This window comes from Castor canadensis, chromosome 5, assembly GCF_047511655.1.
Source record: "Castor canadensis chromosome 5, mCasCan1.hap1v2, whole genome shotgun sequence".
In the NCBI taxonomy this organism is placed as follows: Eukaryota; Metazoa; Chordata; class Mammalia; order Rodentia; family Castoridae; genus Castor; species Castor canadensis.
The window spans coordinates 103,957,167-103,972,842 of NC_133390.1; the positions used below are offsets into that span (position 1 = coordinate 103,957,167).

At 31.9% G+C, this 15,676-nt stretch overlaps 1 protein-coding gene across 2 annotated transcripts in view; it reads left to right on the forward strand.

Moving 5' to 3' along the window:
* The window catches only part of Si (sucrase-isomaltase), an 85,869-nt gene extending 71,544 nt beyond the window's left edge, over nucleotides 1-14,325 (forward strand). The window contains exons 41-48 of one of the 2 annotated variants that reach the window (XM_074073862.1): nucleotides 649-797; nucleotides 2,693-2,777; nucleotides 2,857-2,913; nucleotides 3,529-3,653; nucleotides 7,950-8,038; nucleotides 10,708-10,757; nucleotides 10,957-11,124; nucleotides 13,870-14,322. In XM_074073862.1, the coding sequence (XP_073929963.1) occupies nucleotides 649-797; nucleotides 2,693-2,777; nucleotides 2,857-2,913; nucleotides 3,529-3,653; nucleotides 7,950-8,038; nucleotides 10,708-10,757; nucleotides 10,957-11,124; nucleotides 13,870-13,935 (789 nt within the window). In that variant the 3' untranslated portion in view covers nucleotides 13,936-14,322. Of the gene's footprint in view, nucleotides 1-648; nucleotides 798-2,692; nucleotides 2,778-2,856; nucleotides 2,914-3,528; nucleotides 3,654-7,949; nucleotides 8,039-10,707; nucleotides 10,758-10,956; nucleotides 11,125-13,869 lie in introns of both variants that reach the window. The other variant, XM_074073864.1, reaches the window with a different exon arrangement.
* Nucleotides 14,326-15,676: the final 1,351 nt, after the last annotated feature.

The window sequence follows — 15,676 nt, forward strand, 5'->3', positions numbered from 1 at the left end:
TGGCTTTCAAGGATACAAGCATATGGTACCATATTTTGAATGAATTTGAAAATGAGGCAGTAGAGACATAAGGTAATGAAATAGGAATATTTTCACAAGAAAGCTTGCTGTTTATAATTTAGATGGCTGTCACATTTGGGGAGGAGAGCATACATCAATTAAAACCTACACAGGTATTAATTTCAAAAAATAGTTTTTGAGAGTCTACCATTACATATTTACAGTTTTGACCTAGTTATTCACTATATTCCAAGGAGATGTAGAGAAAAAAGACAATTACATACATTATATAATATATGTAATACACATAAGTAGTAATTTAGAAATAAATATCTGTAAGGGGAAGTAAAGTGTTAGACATTTTTGGAGGTTCTGTTTTTGAAGGGACATTCCAGGAAGTTTTGGATGAAGTGACATTTGAAGAGAGATTTGAGTGAGAGAGAACAAAAAATATAATTATGGGGAGGAGTAGAAAATATTAATATATTTTCTTTCTCTCGATCACATGAAGTAGAAATATATTATAAGGTTTTGGTGAAAAAATACATGACACATGGCAGTGAATTAATGTAATTTCTGATTTTTTATTCTCCAAATAATTGCTAAACAGACAATGACTTCTGACTACTTAATTTTGTTTTGTTTTAGAGACAAGATCCTGTTTCCTGGAATGAAACTTTTGCTAAAATGTCAAAGACTATTCTGGAGATTAGATATACCTTACTGCCTTATTTCTATACTCAAATGCATGAAATTCATGCTCATGGCGGCACTGTTATCAGACCCCTTTTGCATGAGTAAGTGCAAAATTTATGCTTTCACTTTACAAAGAGATAGCTTTAATTTAATTAACTCAATAATTTTTATAGTACAAAACATTTGCTATTTTAATATGTATGTTGGGTTAATAAAGCATTTGTGCAAAAGTCTAGTAATAAACACACTAATATCCATTCCATAGTGAAACACATTAATCATTTAAAAGTGATAGTTATTTAAAATATCTACCATATAGTAGGTATTGTTCTAAATGTTTTCTATATATAATTACACTGAATATTTTCAAAAAGTCCCAGATAAAAGTAATAATATCTCTCATGATTTAAATAATTGAGGTTTAGTGCATTTAAGTAAAGTCTTCAAAATATAGTTGCCTGACTGAAGAAATCCATCCCACATCTTCCTGGAGATCTGATTGACTTCCCAAAAAGAGTTTAAACTTCTCCATACAAATTGAAAGGTTCAATTTGTGTATGACTAAATCTTGAAAATTCCATTCCATTAAGATCATTGTAAACACTTTTGTTTGTTCTATGTTAAAGCAAATGCAGATTCTTGTTGCAAATGTTAAAAATGTCAAAACACACAATCCAATAACAGCAAAAAGCCTTTAATTATTCATAAGACAGCTTGGCAGAGTCATTGACATAATTTTTCAGATTTTACCAGTGATATAGGAATAAAAATAGGGACTATTTTTTTCGAATAGAAACAAAATTACCAAAATAATAAATTAATGGTATGTCTGCTCTTTTTATAATAGGATAAGAGACCCAGTTTTTTTTTGAAAACTCTTCCTACATTAGAAATAGATTCTTGTTCCCTTATTTATCTGCAATAATCCTTCCTGTGTTTTTTATACCATTTTATTGATTCCTTACTGTTTAATTTATAGATTAGTCACCTTTTAGTTTTCCCTATTAACTTTCCAGAATTGCTGGACCATGTACTCTGGACCAAGTCTCCAACCAGAAACATTATAATTAACCATGCGGCTTCTTGCCCTATTGAGAACGCTTGAGCAGCTGCTCTCATACACAGTTCAAGGAGGAGCATTGGCCTCACTTATTGTAAAACAAAACAAAACCAAAACAAAGGAACCGACAAATTTTTAAAAATTAATTTCATTTGGTGAAAAACAATAATAGTTAGTAATGACTATTCTTAAACTATGCAATAGATTTTGAGGTGTTTTTGGTTATTTATATTCAGATTCTAGTAATATATACAAGAACAACTTTTTAAATTTAGCTTATATTAATTGTACAAAGAAATAGGTTTCATTATGACATTTCCATGTATCTATTATTTTTTGTTATCCTTTCAAACTAACATTAGAAAGTTGTAATTTAAGTAAAATATACAAAGCAATTTTTTGTTGTTTAGGTTTTGTTTTGTTTTTGATATATATGAGACATGGTCTTGCTGTGTATAGTAGGGTGGCCTCAAACTTGTGATTGTCCTGCATCGGTCTTCCACTTGCTTAAGATTACAGCTGTGAGCCACCATTCCTAGCTTCAAATTTTCTATAGCTAACAAATCAACATCCTTATGTACAAGTTTTGCAGTTCTCTTCCATGCTTATAAATTTGGCTTCCAAGTGTTTTGATCATATGCTGATAAAAGTTAATATATATTTCTATGAGCCCTTTCCACAGTGACTTGTCATTCTATTGGTCTTATATCCCATTACAACACTCTGCATTTTGTCAGAATATTTAATCATAGTTTAGCTTTCCTCTTAAATTATTGTACTACTACATATTCAGTTCCATGTTGCAAAATTCCTCTTAATGCTTTTAGAGTTTGGTTTTCATTTGAATCCACAAAAATCTACATTGCATCATAAGATTTTGTTATTCAGGTGAGAAATTTCTTTGACTTAATTTAATTATTAATAATTTTTTTCAAGATTTTTTCAGGAAAAGACAACCTGGGACATATTCAAGCAATTCTTGTGGGGTCCAGCATTTATGGTTACCCCTGTACTTGATCAAGTAAGTCCTAATACATATTTTGTAAAAAGCGATATTTTTTTGTTTATATATTTTTAATGATTATATCTTTTAATTTTAGCATGCAACCAGTGTATATGGCTATGTCCCTGATGCTCGATGGTATAACTACAATACAGTAAGCTTCTAAAGAATTCTTGGGAATTGACTAAACAGAAATCTGTAATATTTCAGCAATCCATTGATGTAACCAATAATATTTTTGTTTATTTTCCACTTAAAGGTTTAGGAGTGTAATATTTCTTGCTAATTACAGTTGAATCAAATTACATGCAACAAAAGGGAGTAAATTTATTTTGCTATAGTTCATAATGTAGTCATTAATTTATTTTAGCAAATAAACATGGAAATTTCACATTATATTCAAAAAGTCATTGCCCTTTACTGGTTATGTAAAATGATCATTAAAAGTGATTCAATCTTTTCAAGAATGTTGTGCATGAAAAGTTAGGAGCAGCTTTGTGACCTTTCAAAATCCACACATTTTCTGCATATGAGCACCACAAAACCAAATAGTTATAAATTATTTTCAAAGCTATCACAAGGACCTATATTTAACTAGGTACTAAGGGTAGTCTTTAAGCAACATGATTTCTTGAATAAATGTTTGCAGTTTATGTTTTAAATTGAAAATTATATTATTTGATTTTAGTAATATGCATCCATTGCCAATATTCTTGATGGTTCTATTTCTTGTTCCTCTTGTTCATTTTCCCACCCCTTTGATTTCCAGGGTGAAGATATTGGTGTCAGAAGAGAATTTGTTAACTTTTCAACTCCTTTTGATGAAATAAATCTACATGTCCGTGGTGGTTACATCCTACCCTGTCAAGAGCCGGCTAGAAGCACATTCTACAGGTAAGCAAACTGTTTTCAGGGCTTTAATTAAATTTTGCAATATATCATGCTAGAAATGTCAGTAATTAAAGTGAGTCTAAGATATTTAGCTCACTTGCAAGCTAAGTTAGCCTGCCACAGTGTCATGGATACTGAGACAAAGGACTTCATTATTTCCAGCATAGTAAAAAATAGAAACTTCACATTCGACTTTCCTTGCTGCTCAAGTCCCATTGGTATGAAATAAGATGGTCAAGGCAGAAGCTTCATAGGTAGCAGGTTTGTGTGGTTGCCAAGAACACCCAAATTTAGGGAACTGAATGTTTTATAATGGACCAGGAGCAAAGCTATCCATTCTTTGCTTGGCAGAAAGACATTACTTTATTGTACTAGACAGTAAATAATAATAATAGTAAGAATACATTTTTAAAAATCCTACACTATATTCCAATGCTGTTTACTTGGGTTTTTTTTAATGTTTTTTATTGTTCTCCTGGGTGAGAGTGCATTGTGGCATTTACAAATGTTCTTACAATATATCAAATAGTTTACTTGTTTTAAAAATAATTTCAAAAAGTTAGTTCAGAAGGAAAACTGTCAGTGTCTCTGCAGAAGAGATGTGCAGAAATGCACAGACTCATGGAAAATTCTTTTTATAAGACTTACCCTTTTAAAATAAGAAAGCTTCCCACACTAAAATACAAAGTGAAACTTCAAGTCCAAATCAATTAATTCCATTTTATGAATTTCTTTATAAATTTTAACTCATGTAATTTAGAGGCATTCTCTTTCCATCAGTTCTCTTTTCTGTTTACCTGTCTCTTGCTCTCTCTTTCTGTCTTTTGGTACATTTCCTGGTCCTTATAATTCATAGAAATTTAGCTATTCATTAACAATAGTAATATTACTTTAAATTACTAAGTTTATTACTGTCTGCAGAAGAACATTTGTATCTTTGTTTTAATTCATTTATTCATATGTGCATACATTGTTTGGACCATTTCTTCCCCTTGCCCCCTGCCCCTTCACTCTCTCCCAACCCCCCCTTGCTTCCACGCAGAACCTCTTCTGCCCTTTTCTCCAATTTTGTTGAAGAGAAAACATAAGCAATAATAAGAAAGACAAAGGATTTTTGTTAGTTGAAATAAGGATAGTTATACAGAGAGATTCCTAGCATTGCTTCCATGTACAAGTGTGTTACAACCCAAATTGATTCATCTCTACCTGACCTTTTCACTAGTTCCTAATTACCTTCCCATATTGACCTCTGTCACTTTAAGGTTTATGTATTAGCTCCTCTGCAGTGGGGACATCAAACACTTTCATGTTTTGGATTTTCTACCTATCCCCATACCTCCCGTATGTGCTCTCCCCTTAGCGTGTGACCCAAGTCCAACAACATTGCTGTATTTGCCCTAGATCTAAAGTCCACATATGAGGGAAAACTCAATTTTTGGTCTTCTGAACCTGGCTAACTTTACTCAGAATGGTGTTCTCTAGTTCCATCCATTTACTTGAGAATGATAAGATTTCATTCTTCTGCATGGCTGAGTAAAAGTCCATGTTGTACCACATTTTCTTAATTTATTCATCAGTAGTGGGGCATCTTGGCTGTTTCCATAACTTGGCTATTATGAATAGAGCTGCAATAAACATGGGTGTGCAAGTCCCTCTGGAGTAACCTGTGTTGCATTCCTTTGGGTACATCCCCAGGAGTGGGATTGCTGAATCATATGGCAGATCTATGCTTAGATTTTTAAGAAGCCTCCATATTGTTTTCCAGAGTGCTTGCACTAGCTTTTGTTTCCACCAGCAGTGTATAGGTTTCCTTTTTCTCCACATCCTTGCCAGCACCTGTTGTTCCTGGTGTTTTTGATGATAGCTATTCTAACATGGGTGAGGTAGAATCTTAGTGTAGGTTAGATTTGTATTTCCTTTATGGCTAGAGATGGTGAGCATTTTTTGGCCATTTGAATTTCTTCTTTTGAGAAAGGTCTGTTTAGTTCAGTCGCCGGGTGGTTGGAAAGTCTTGCCAGTTTTTATTCCTGTCTTTCAGTGGCAGCTGCTTAGTCAGCTTCTCCTTCAGTGAGGTGTGGCAGTTTGGGTTTGTATATTGTCCTCAGGTTCCAGAAAATAGCTCTGTAGCCCACCAGGTGTTCTGGTTTGCAGTTGGGTTTTTGCTGTGTTGGTTTATTGGGTGCTTGTTTCTTTGCCTCACCTGCTTTCTCTGGGGCCAAGGTCAGAGATTATCAGCTGGCTCCCTGCTGTCAGCGTGTTATGATGGTTGCTGATTGTTTTTCAGTTTTGCAGGGTCATTTGACTTTGGAAGTTCCTCACTGGCTCTGGAGATGAGATTGGTGGACAGCTATCTGCCTTATTTCAGGCAGCAGCTTATCACTCACCTGCTGTCAGCCCTTCTGCCTATCCAGTCTTTGTTTACTGAAAGTTACTGTGGAGATCAGTTCCTTACTTCTCCTCCTTTCTCCAGTGTGCTTACAGCACCCCGCTCCCTCTGCTGTTCCTTTTTAGTACCTTGTTTATTATTCACTTTTTGTTTTGTTTTGTGGGGGAGGGGAGGGTGTCACTCTGTCCAGGGAGCTATGCTGGTTTATCCCAAGGGTGGCTGTGGGAATACCACATGATGCTTATTTGCTCACCTCTTGATTTGCCAGATGTCTCCCAAGCAGGTTTGGAGCAGGAGTCTGGCAGTGCAGGAGCCCTCCTGTTTTCTCAGTGTAACGTGGCATGGAGAAGCTCTGTATGGGCTGAGGGTTCAGGGTGTCAAAGTTTTTATTCTTCTTTGTGCTTTTTTTCTGCCAAGTGTGGCTCCAGGGTTTCAGCAAGATTTTTGGTTTATGGAGTTCATGCTGTCTGCTTCTGCACTCTAGTCACCATCTTCTCAACCACATACTTGTCTTTAAGTGGCCTTTTCTTATATAAAGACCAAAGAAAATACAAATTTTCTGTCTGTCACCTTCATAATTTTTCATAAAGTCAGAAATCTCATGTTTTTTGTTTTGTTTTGTTTTTAACATATATTCCCTACATGGTATTCTCTTTCACTTACCAACATGTCCACTTTACCAAGGAGCACAGTCCCATTCTAGCTCGTGTTGTGGATGCAAGGGTGATCCTTTTCTACCAGGAATAGCAAAAGTTTCCACCATCTAAGTTGCTAGTTGTTCAGTATTGGAGAACTCTATCTATTTTTCTTTTTTTATGCTACTTTCTTGGTGATGTATGTGCTCACATTCCAGTTGCTGTGAATTGACTCTTCTTATCTCCTGTCACTGTTTTTTTATATATCTACCTATAATTTGTGCCCTGAAGAACCATTATCTACATTATGAAAGATGTTTTTCTGTCTCTCTGTCTTTTCTCTTTCTCTCTCTCTGTAGGGGTAGTGGAATATAAGGGAGATGGGTTAAGGTATATGGAGAGTAGAATGCAAGTTGTGAAACTTTTTAATCTAAAACATTAATATATATTTGGAATTGCATTAAACCAGATTGTTGATGTGTTTAAAATATAGCTGGTATTTTACCTTAGTGACTATTAACTGAATACATATAAACATTCATGTTCAGATATGTCAATATCTTTTACTTGAAAAATATCAAGTTATTGAGGAGGCATGCACTTTAAGACTTTGGCTATTTAGAAGATTTCCATGACACTACATCTAGCAAAAAATATTTTGCCTTAGAAGTTCTTCCTTGGCAACATGCAGCTATTGAGCCCAGATGCTTCCCACAAATTGTTATAGAGTAAACATGAGTGCAGGGATTTATTTCACAAATAGGCCTAAGTAGGGATGAGCTTGGGAGATAGTATCCACTACATAGGCAGCATATAGAACTTGCTGGTTATTCTGTACATACTTACTAATTTCCAGTGACAATTGAATAATTTATATTTGGAAATGTAAGGAAGCCTTAAATTTTAAGAGACTAAAAATGCTTTGAAAGTCATAATGCTTAAATGGTTAATGACTGGATTATTAGAGAGAAGAATAAATGTATTAGTAAACATAACTTGGTCTTACTTATTCTACATCAGGCTAATTCTGACTATAGTAGTGAACTCCAAATCAAAAGACATTCATGGTGTTTTGTATTAAACATGATGGATTTTACAATTCGTGTTATTACTAATTCAATTTTAAAAAAGAAACTTCATAATTTTCTTTGTTCAACTGTTTGCATTCTTCTTATTTGCTATATTTGTACGTATTCCTTTGGATACCTACATGAATATCATATCATATAAAATGTGCTATCATACAAACATATAAAATTATGTATTTCTTTCTTATAGTCGAAAAAATTACATGAAGCTCATTGTTGCTGCAGATGATAATTACATGGCACAAGGAACTCTGTTTTGGGATGATGGAGATAGCATAGGTAAGTAGTCCACCTAGGAGATGAAGCATATATCTGTTCACATTAGTTTTATATTATTTATTATGGTAGTTTGGAAGCTGAGCACAGACCTTTTTATATTATTCAAAGCTAAGAGAGCTTAGTTATTAGTTGAGTCAGCTTACATAAACAAGTGTCGCAAATATTTAAGGACTCCTTTTTTATTTTTGATGTATTTAATCCCTATATTAAGTTAAAAGCTAAGGAATTTGTGTGGGTTGGGATTACCTACAGCAGAAGATAGTGCAGTGCTAGTCACATAGTATACATCCAGATTGTGTAAGGTCATCCAGCTGAAGGAGCTGTACTCTATGTGAAAATGTTGATGCACAAGACATACCTCTAAAACAAGGAGATAGTCCAGAAAACAAAGGAGTGAGTTTGGTCTTGGTACTTTGTGGCTCTTGCTTTTGTTTGTTTGTTTTTGTTTTTGAATATTCAATATTTTATTATAAAAAATATCTTTAAACATAGTTCTATGTTTATTTCATCCATGAGTGTGCCTCAAGATGGGACTGAACAGCAAAGTCTCAGCTTCTGTGTGCTCTGTTGTCCCCTGACATCAGAAGTTCCTGGGATTCTTTGTTAGGCATGCTTGTCATGGCTCATCTGATTCCATTAGTTTGGGGAGAAAACCAAATATATGTTTTTCAGCAAAATACCTCCAGCAGAGTTTTATACTAAAAGTAAAAAATGACTGCAATTAATAGTGCCACCTCTTCCAGGTGGAATTCTAAATATTTTTGTGACACAAACCTTGGTTATAAGAAGTATCACTTGTGAGAAGCTGAAGTTCTCATGATATAGTTTTCTGCAATTTAAATAAACTGTCTGATGCAGATAATAGATCTTCATTAATAGGAAAGATGAGTGTGAATCTTCAATCAAGTTAGTGCTCTGCAGGTGTAAGAGTAAGAAGCTATTATTAAATAACCTAGATTTAAAAATTGAGCTGAGAATCTTATGTAAAGCATATGATTCAGGGAAAACCTTCCTAACAGATGTTGATTTAAATGGTGAAGAAACCACCACTTTCCCTTAAAACCCTTTGCCTTTAGAGCACAACCCTTCATTAATACATTAAAAGAGGCTCTGAATGTTTGCAGCCTTTCTTTTTCAACTGACCCACCAGTATTTATTTTGAATTTGCCTACGATTTCCAGGAATGTGAAGTTGAGGTATGCGTAATTCAAATCCATTTGGCACTAGAGAGATAAACCTTCTCTTAGAATTTTTTTCTCCAGCGTTTCTTATCAAACTAAGATTCAGAAGCTAAGAGGTGGGCCTTTATCTTATTTGAATTTCATAACTGTCTTTTCTAAATCCCTGGAAAATAATAGTATTATTCACACAATTCTTTATGACTTCTTCAGATGTATAGAATTTGATCTGGACAATTACAGCTGCAAATTTTGTTGTATTTCACAATATTGGCATATTTAACCAAATTAAATGTAAATGCTTCGAACAATGCCCTGAAATTTCTTGGCTATATATCAACAATAATGTACAATAAATACTATTCTCTGAACTTCATAGGTCAGAATCTCTAAAAAAGTTTTCTTTCATAGCAAACACACCAATCTGACTGATAAACACTCATTTGATGCTATAATTCCTTTTAAACAAATACATACGAATTTTGTGTTATAACTTGCAGACAAATTCTATCAAATAAAATCAAAGATAGATAAAAATTATCTTGTCACAGAACATGTTTAAATTAAGTAAATGTGACCTTTGTTAACTTTGTAATGTTATAAGTTAATTAAATATTATTCTGTCCTACTTACCCTAATGAAACAGATATGCATGTGCCCTTAACTAAGACCATACATATTATTGTCCTCTTATGCAAGCAAACTGCTCATCAACTCCTAGTATCTGTCTCTTGTTTTCTTTATTAATTATTTGCTTAAAGATCATTTTAAAAACTTATGCTAATACTGTCTATTTAAAAGCTAACAGTAAAATACTTAAGGCATATTAACACTGATATACCTTATAATTCACATTAAATTAGCCATGTATATGTTAGTATATATAGAAAAAAAATTTGTTGCAGAATGTCATTTTATTATAGACAAAATTTGCAGCAAATTAATTTTCAGTAAATTAATCTACATAAAGCTGTTATGTATATGTAGACAAGAAGTTAAATTACACAGATTTTATTCCAATATGCTTCAGTCATTTACTTGACTATATTTTCCCTTTACATCTCCTGCATTCTTGTTCACTTTTTTACTTATGAGCCTAAAATTACAATCCAAGGAAAACTGGGCTTGATTCCAGGCCTTGAGAGTACTTAGGTTTTCACTTTTGTCCATTTATTTAGATCTTTTGGGACTGATTCTCCTCTTCCTACAATGGAAATAATAATAACACATTATGTCCTAGAGTAGTTGTGATAAAGTTCTTAGAATTTGACAATTAGGATGCATGTAATTACTGTTAACTATAAGATTATTATTCCAAGGACAAACTTTAGTTAGAAGTAGATATACTCCTCCCTTTTTTTTTAAGTTTTATTTTTTTTAGAAATGCATCAATAGAATTTGGTACCTTTTTTTCTCAGAAAGAATAGTGTACTAATATTTACTGTTGTTCTTCTTCAGAATAAACATATACCATTTTTTTTCTCTCTACAGACACCTATGAAAGAGACCTATATTTCTTGGTACAATTTAATTTTAACAAGGTATTTCAGATCATTTTTATATAATTGTGTTAACAAATGAGTGTTATTGTATGTTTATTGTGTACACATTATTTCATTTCAATTATACAAATAAATAATTTCCTGTACTACAAAATACATTGTAGATAACAGATGCATATATAGTCTTTAAAGACTTAATTTTTTTAATGAAGTTTTCAAAATATTTCTTTTTTTATAGACAATTTTAACAAGCACTATATTGAAAAGTGGTTACATAAACAAAAGTGAAATGAGGCTTGGATACATCCATGTATGGGGGGCAGGAGATACTGCTACCAATGTGGTTTATTTAAAATACAATGAAAATACCGAGGCACTTCAAGTTAATTATGAGGAAGAAAAGAAGGTAAGTGACCTAAAAATACTTTATTAGAATTCAGCTGCCCCAAACATGGATTTCTTGTCTTTGTCAGGTCTAAAGAAACATAATTATGAATAGACTAAGATCTGTTTCATATATTCATTTTCATTAAACTTCCAAACTTATTTTCATATCATTATCTGTAGTAACCTGTCACACAATTTAATGATATCTCTAATTGTCCTGACATAATAAAAATAATATTAAAATGAATTTACTAAGCTTCCAAGTGCTATTATCCTGTGTGACAAAGTGCATCAAAATTTATTATTTTCAAAAGTAAAATGTATACATTTGAACACTGCTTATATCTTACAAAAGTATATTTGAAAATCCTTCCAAAAGTAATTCTTCCAGAACTTGTGAATATAGGTGTATGAGAGTGACAAATACAGACCAAACAAGGAGTCAGGATTTTGTGTAGCATTTCTCCCAATCATAAGATTTAGATTTTGAACAATTTTAGGGCTCCTTTTTCCCCAATTAAATTAAAGGTGTAAGTAAACAATCTATCATGCTGCCGCCAATCATAAATTCTGTAAATCTATGTGCTCAAAAGGTATATTTCCAACAATATAAACAGCTATTACATTTGATCTATGTTTAAGGTCAGGTCTGCACAACTGAAAGTGTGGGACTCTGAGATTTTAAACTTGTACAAAACAAAACAAACTAGCTATTAATCAGTCACTTTCTATGAACTTAACTTACAAAATAACAAGTTGTTTGGATTCGATTTTGAAGAAACACTGTGTCTTGGACAGTCTTTGATTCCAGTAGATTTCATAGGGTGAGAGTTCAACAATACCTTAGAAGCAGATTCTTCTACTTCTTATATGATACTTGTCCTACCGTTGTGGATGTTTTGTAGGCAAGCTGAATTTCTCCTTTAATATAGAATTATGTCTTCTTTATTGCATTGAATTAATATGTCTTCTTTATTGCATTTCATAATTTCCTTCCTTAAATTATGTCAAGATTGAGAAAGTATGTTTTTGTGTATTTAGTGTCCTTCCTTGGTAAAATAAAAGTTGATAACTTAACACTTTCTACCCATTTTTCTTCATTTAAAAATGTTGCTAATTATAAAATTCTAAAGTAAAGGAATCACTGATACAGTCTTGCAATCTTATGTGGCCGACCAAAAAACTGAATCTAAGAATAAGAGTGAAAGGTTATTAACCACAACTCAAAATAATTTTATTGCATTGGTCATTGTTTAATCAGAGCAAAAAATAATGGTGCACTTTATATTTTCTTTCAATTACTATTACAATGGTAAATAAAGCACATAGCTTTTATTATGAGATGAAGCAAAAAATGTCACCTGAAAAATGTCAAATGAGTTGCTGAAAAATGATGAACGTTGTTTCAAGTTCATTTTGAACAAATATGTGGCATAAAAACAGACCACTTAAAAAGGTTACTCTACTTCTGTAAAACATATTCACAAAGAATTTTAAATATTAGAAAAAAAAATTTACAAAGTTTCATTATCCCAATTATTTCAAGATAAAATAATTCATTTTAACCAACAACCAAATTATAAGGGGATCTTCTTATAAGTACATTTAAATAAAATACATATTTATGAATATTTACAGTTTTCTAAGTCTTCTTAGTTATATAGGAAAAGAGGAAGATCTCTGTCTTTCTGTGTCAGGTTGCCCTTCTGCATACATGTGGGAACTTTATACAAAGGATGAATTAACTGCCACACCAGTACAATTTTTTAAACATTCTCCTAGAAACAACTACATCTAGTTGATTTTTTTCACAACCTATTCAAGTTATGTGGGGTATCTGCTGCAAAAAGAACTACATAGGTTATGGTGTATAAAGGATCAATTTTAAATTTAATTAATGGATATTAGGCAATTATTAAAGTTTCACTTTTAAACTCTTCTCATAAAGTATGGTAAATTTACCCAAATTTGCTGAGTTATAATGAATAATAAATTTCATAAAACTCTTAGGAGAGTGCCTGAAGTATGAAAGGTAGTAAAGAATATCAATATTCTTTTCTGTGTCTCATATATTTGATGATTAATTCCAAACATTCTAAGCCAAGTTTCAGAAAGTCATGTAAGTGCAAATTAGAAAAAGCAATAATGGTGAAGTCTCATATAATCATCATACCATAAGGATATGATTAATGATTGCCTAGCCATAGCTGCTTAGTTGTGATCTTCATGATTATACCTTATATGGTCTAATTGAAATTATCTCTAGTGAATGTAAGTTAAAATATGCAAAAATGAAATCATTAGCAATAAAGTAAGCTTTCTTGAAACCATTTGCAGTTGAGGTAAAGGAAAATGTATTTTTAAATCTGACTTTCGGATATGGATGACTAGATAACTGTTGAAGGAGGAAAGTGCAGAGTGTCATGTAATACAGTTATAAATAACTCCAGCCTTAAGAATCACATGGAAAGAGAAAACTAATCCATGTCAAGATAATCAGTCAATAGTCTTGTTTTTTCATGCAACTTAACAGTTAAGACATCTTGTAATTTATTATAAAAATGGATAGGTTGGTTGATATTATTGCTGTAAAAGTTGTAATTCTACAACAATTCATAAAAAAAATGAAAAACATACTTTTTTACATAAAAAACATGTTAAATAGGAATAATCTTTGTTAAAAAAAATACTTTGTTATTATTGCTATAATTAAATTATTGGTTATAATTCAACAACCATTTGCAATTTCACTTTTTTTTTTAAGATACTAAGTATTGACCTAACAAACAGTAGTGTTACTCTGGATGAACCCATAGAAGTCAGCTGGTGATCAAGATCAACATCAGTTGAGTTCCTGAGGAGACTTCAACTAACACTTGGCTTAAATTTCACAACACATGAAAGTTTTTGTCTTCACTGAATTCTTATTGTGTATAAATATAATTTCATAACCATTTTCTAAGAATTATTGCACTGTGTACATCATAGTACTGCTGATGTCATTATACTAATGTGTTTTCAATTGATAAAATACATTAAGTAGTATTTAAATAGTAGTATTTACCCTGTTAAGTAGTAGTTAAATCTGTAAACTTTTTTGTGTATAACTTGAATATAATTAAACGGAGTGATTTTTAAATTAAGTGAAGTTTTATATAATTATAAATTGTACATGGTATTTTCTTCAATACTTTGTAGACTTTTTATGTAACAAGTCACAAGATTTAATTATTTTGTACTATGTATATCTAATTAAGAAAGCAGAAAATAAAAATGTATATAAATGTACTAAAATGTGCAATTTTTCTTTATTTTCCTAAAGGGAATTCTCTTATTCAGTTTGGGCTGCTCTAACAAATTACCATAATTTAGTGACTTAAACAAGAAATATTTATTTTTTCACAGAAATACTTATTTTTCACAGTTTGTGAGGATTAGAAGCCTAAGGTCTGCATTTGCAGACCAGTGGCTGGTGAGTGTTTGTGGACACTGGCATAACAGGGTCATCCTCATCTGTCGAAGGCATATTATTGAATCTGTGTTTACCCTCACATGACAGAGAGGATGCATATTGGTCAGTATTCTTGATATGGAAACTCCACCCTCATGATCTAACTAGGGCCCCCAACTCCAAATACCTTCATATTGGTGATTGATTTTCAATAAATGCATTTTCAGGGAACAGAAATACTAGTGTATAGAAGAAATTCACTTTTTTTCTAGTTTTACTTCATTTACATTTATTTATTCTATTTATTCTTAGCTGAATAAATCATCCTTACTGATCCATTCACTTTTGAGGACTCAGTAAATAATGTCTTAGAATAGTTTCCATCAGTATTTTTTAACAGTTAGATTACTTCAACCTTCTTAACTATGTATTTGTGACTTAAGAGAATTCTTTTCTAGTTAGAAAATTAGAATACTGTTACAATGGAATATTTAAGACAATCATAACTCAGAATACAAGGAACCAGGTAAACAATAAGAATGATTAAAAGCATAATAGCAATGCATTAAGTTTACTTCCAAGAAATATTATAGTAATTGGAGGAGAACTGAAAAACGTTAATAAATTATAAAACCAAGTGCTAGAAAGGCATCTACAATCACTGCATATAGGATTATAAAATAGCAGGATCATTTTTGGAAGGTGATCACTAAATATTTATGAAACCCACGTTTGTATATTCCCATTTATCCTAAGTTCCACCCTTGAAATGCTCTTACAAAGGCACAAAAAAGTACTAAACATACTTGTTATTTAGAAAGAAAAAACGTCATCAATTGACAGCTATCTGCTTGCAGTTGACTGAACTCCAAAAGCTAAGCTCCAATATTTACTTGTTGATTTTCTATTGAACATAAGCAATTTTTCCTGAACACCAATATCAAACAAGTTTACTTTGTACTCACAAATGAATAAAACAGATATAAAACCACATCCTAATCATATTTAAAGGCATAAGTACTAATCAGCTGTACTTTCATTTGACACAATCATCTAATTTTTTTAACCAATTGCAGTTTTAGTCTATTTCATTCCTTCTACTGCATGAAAAAAATCAATA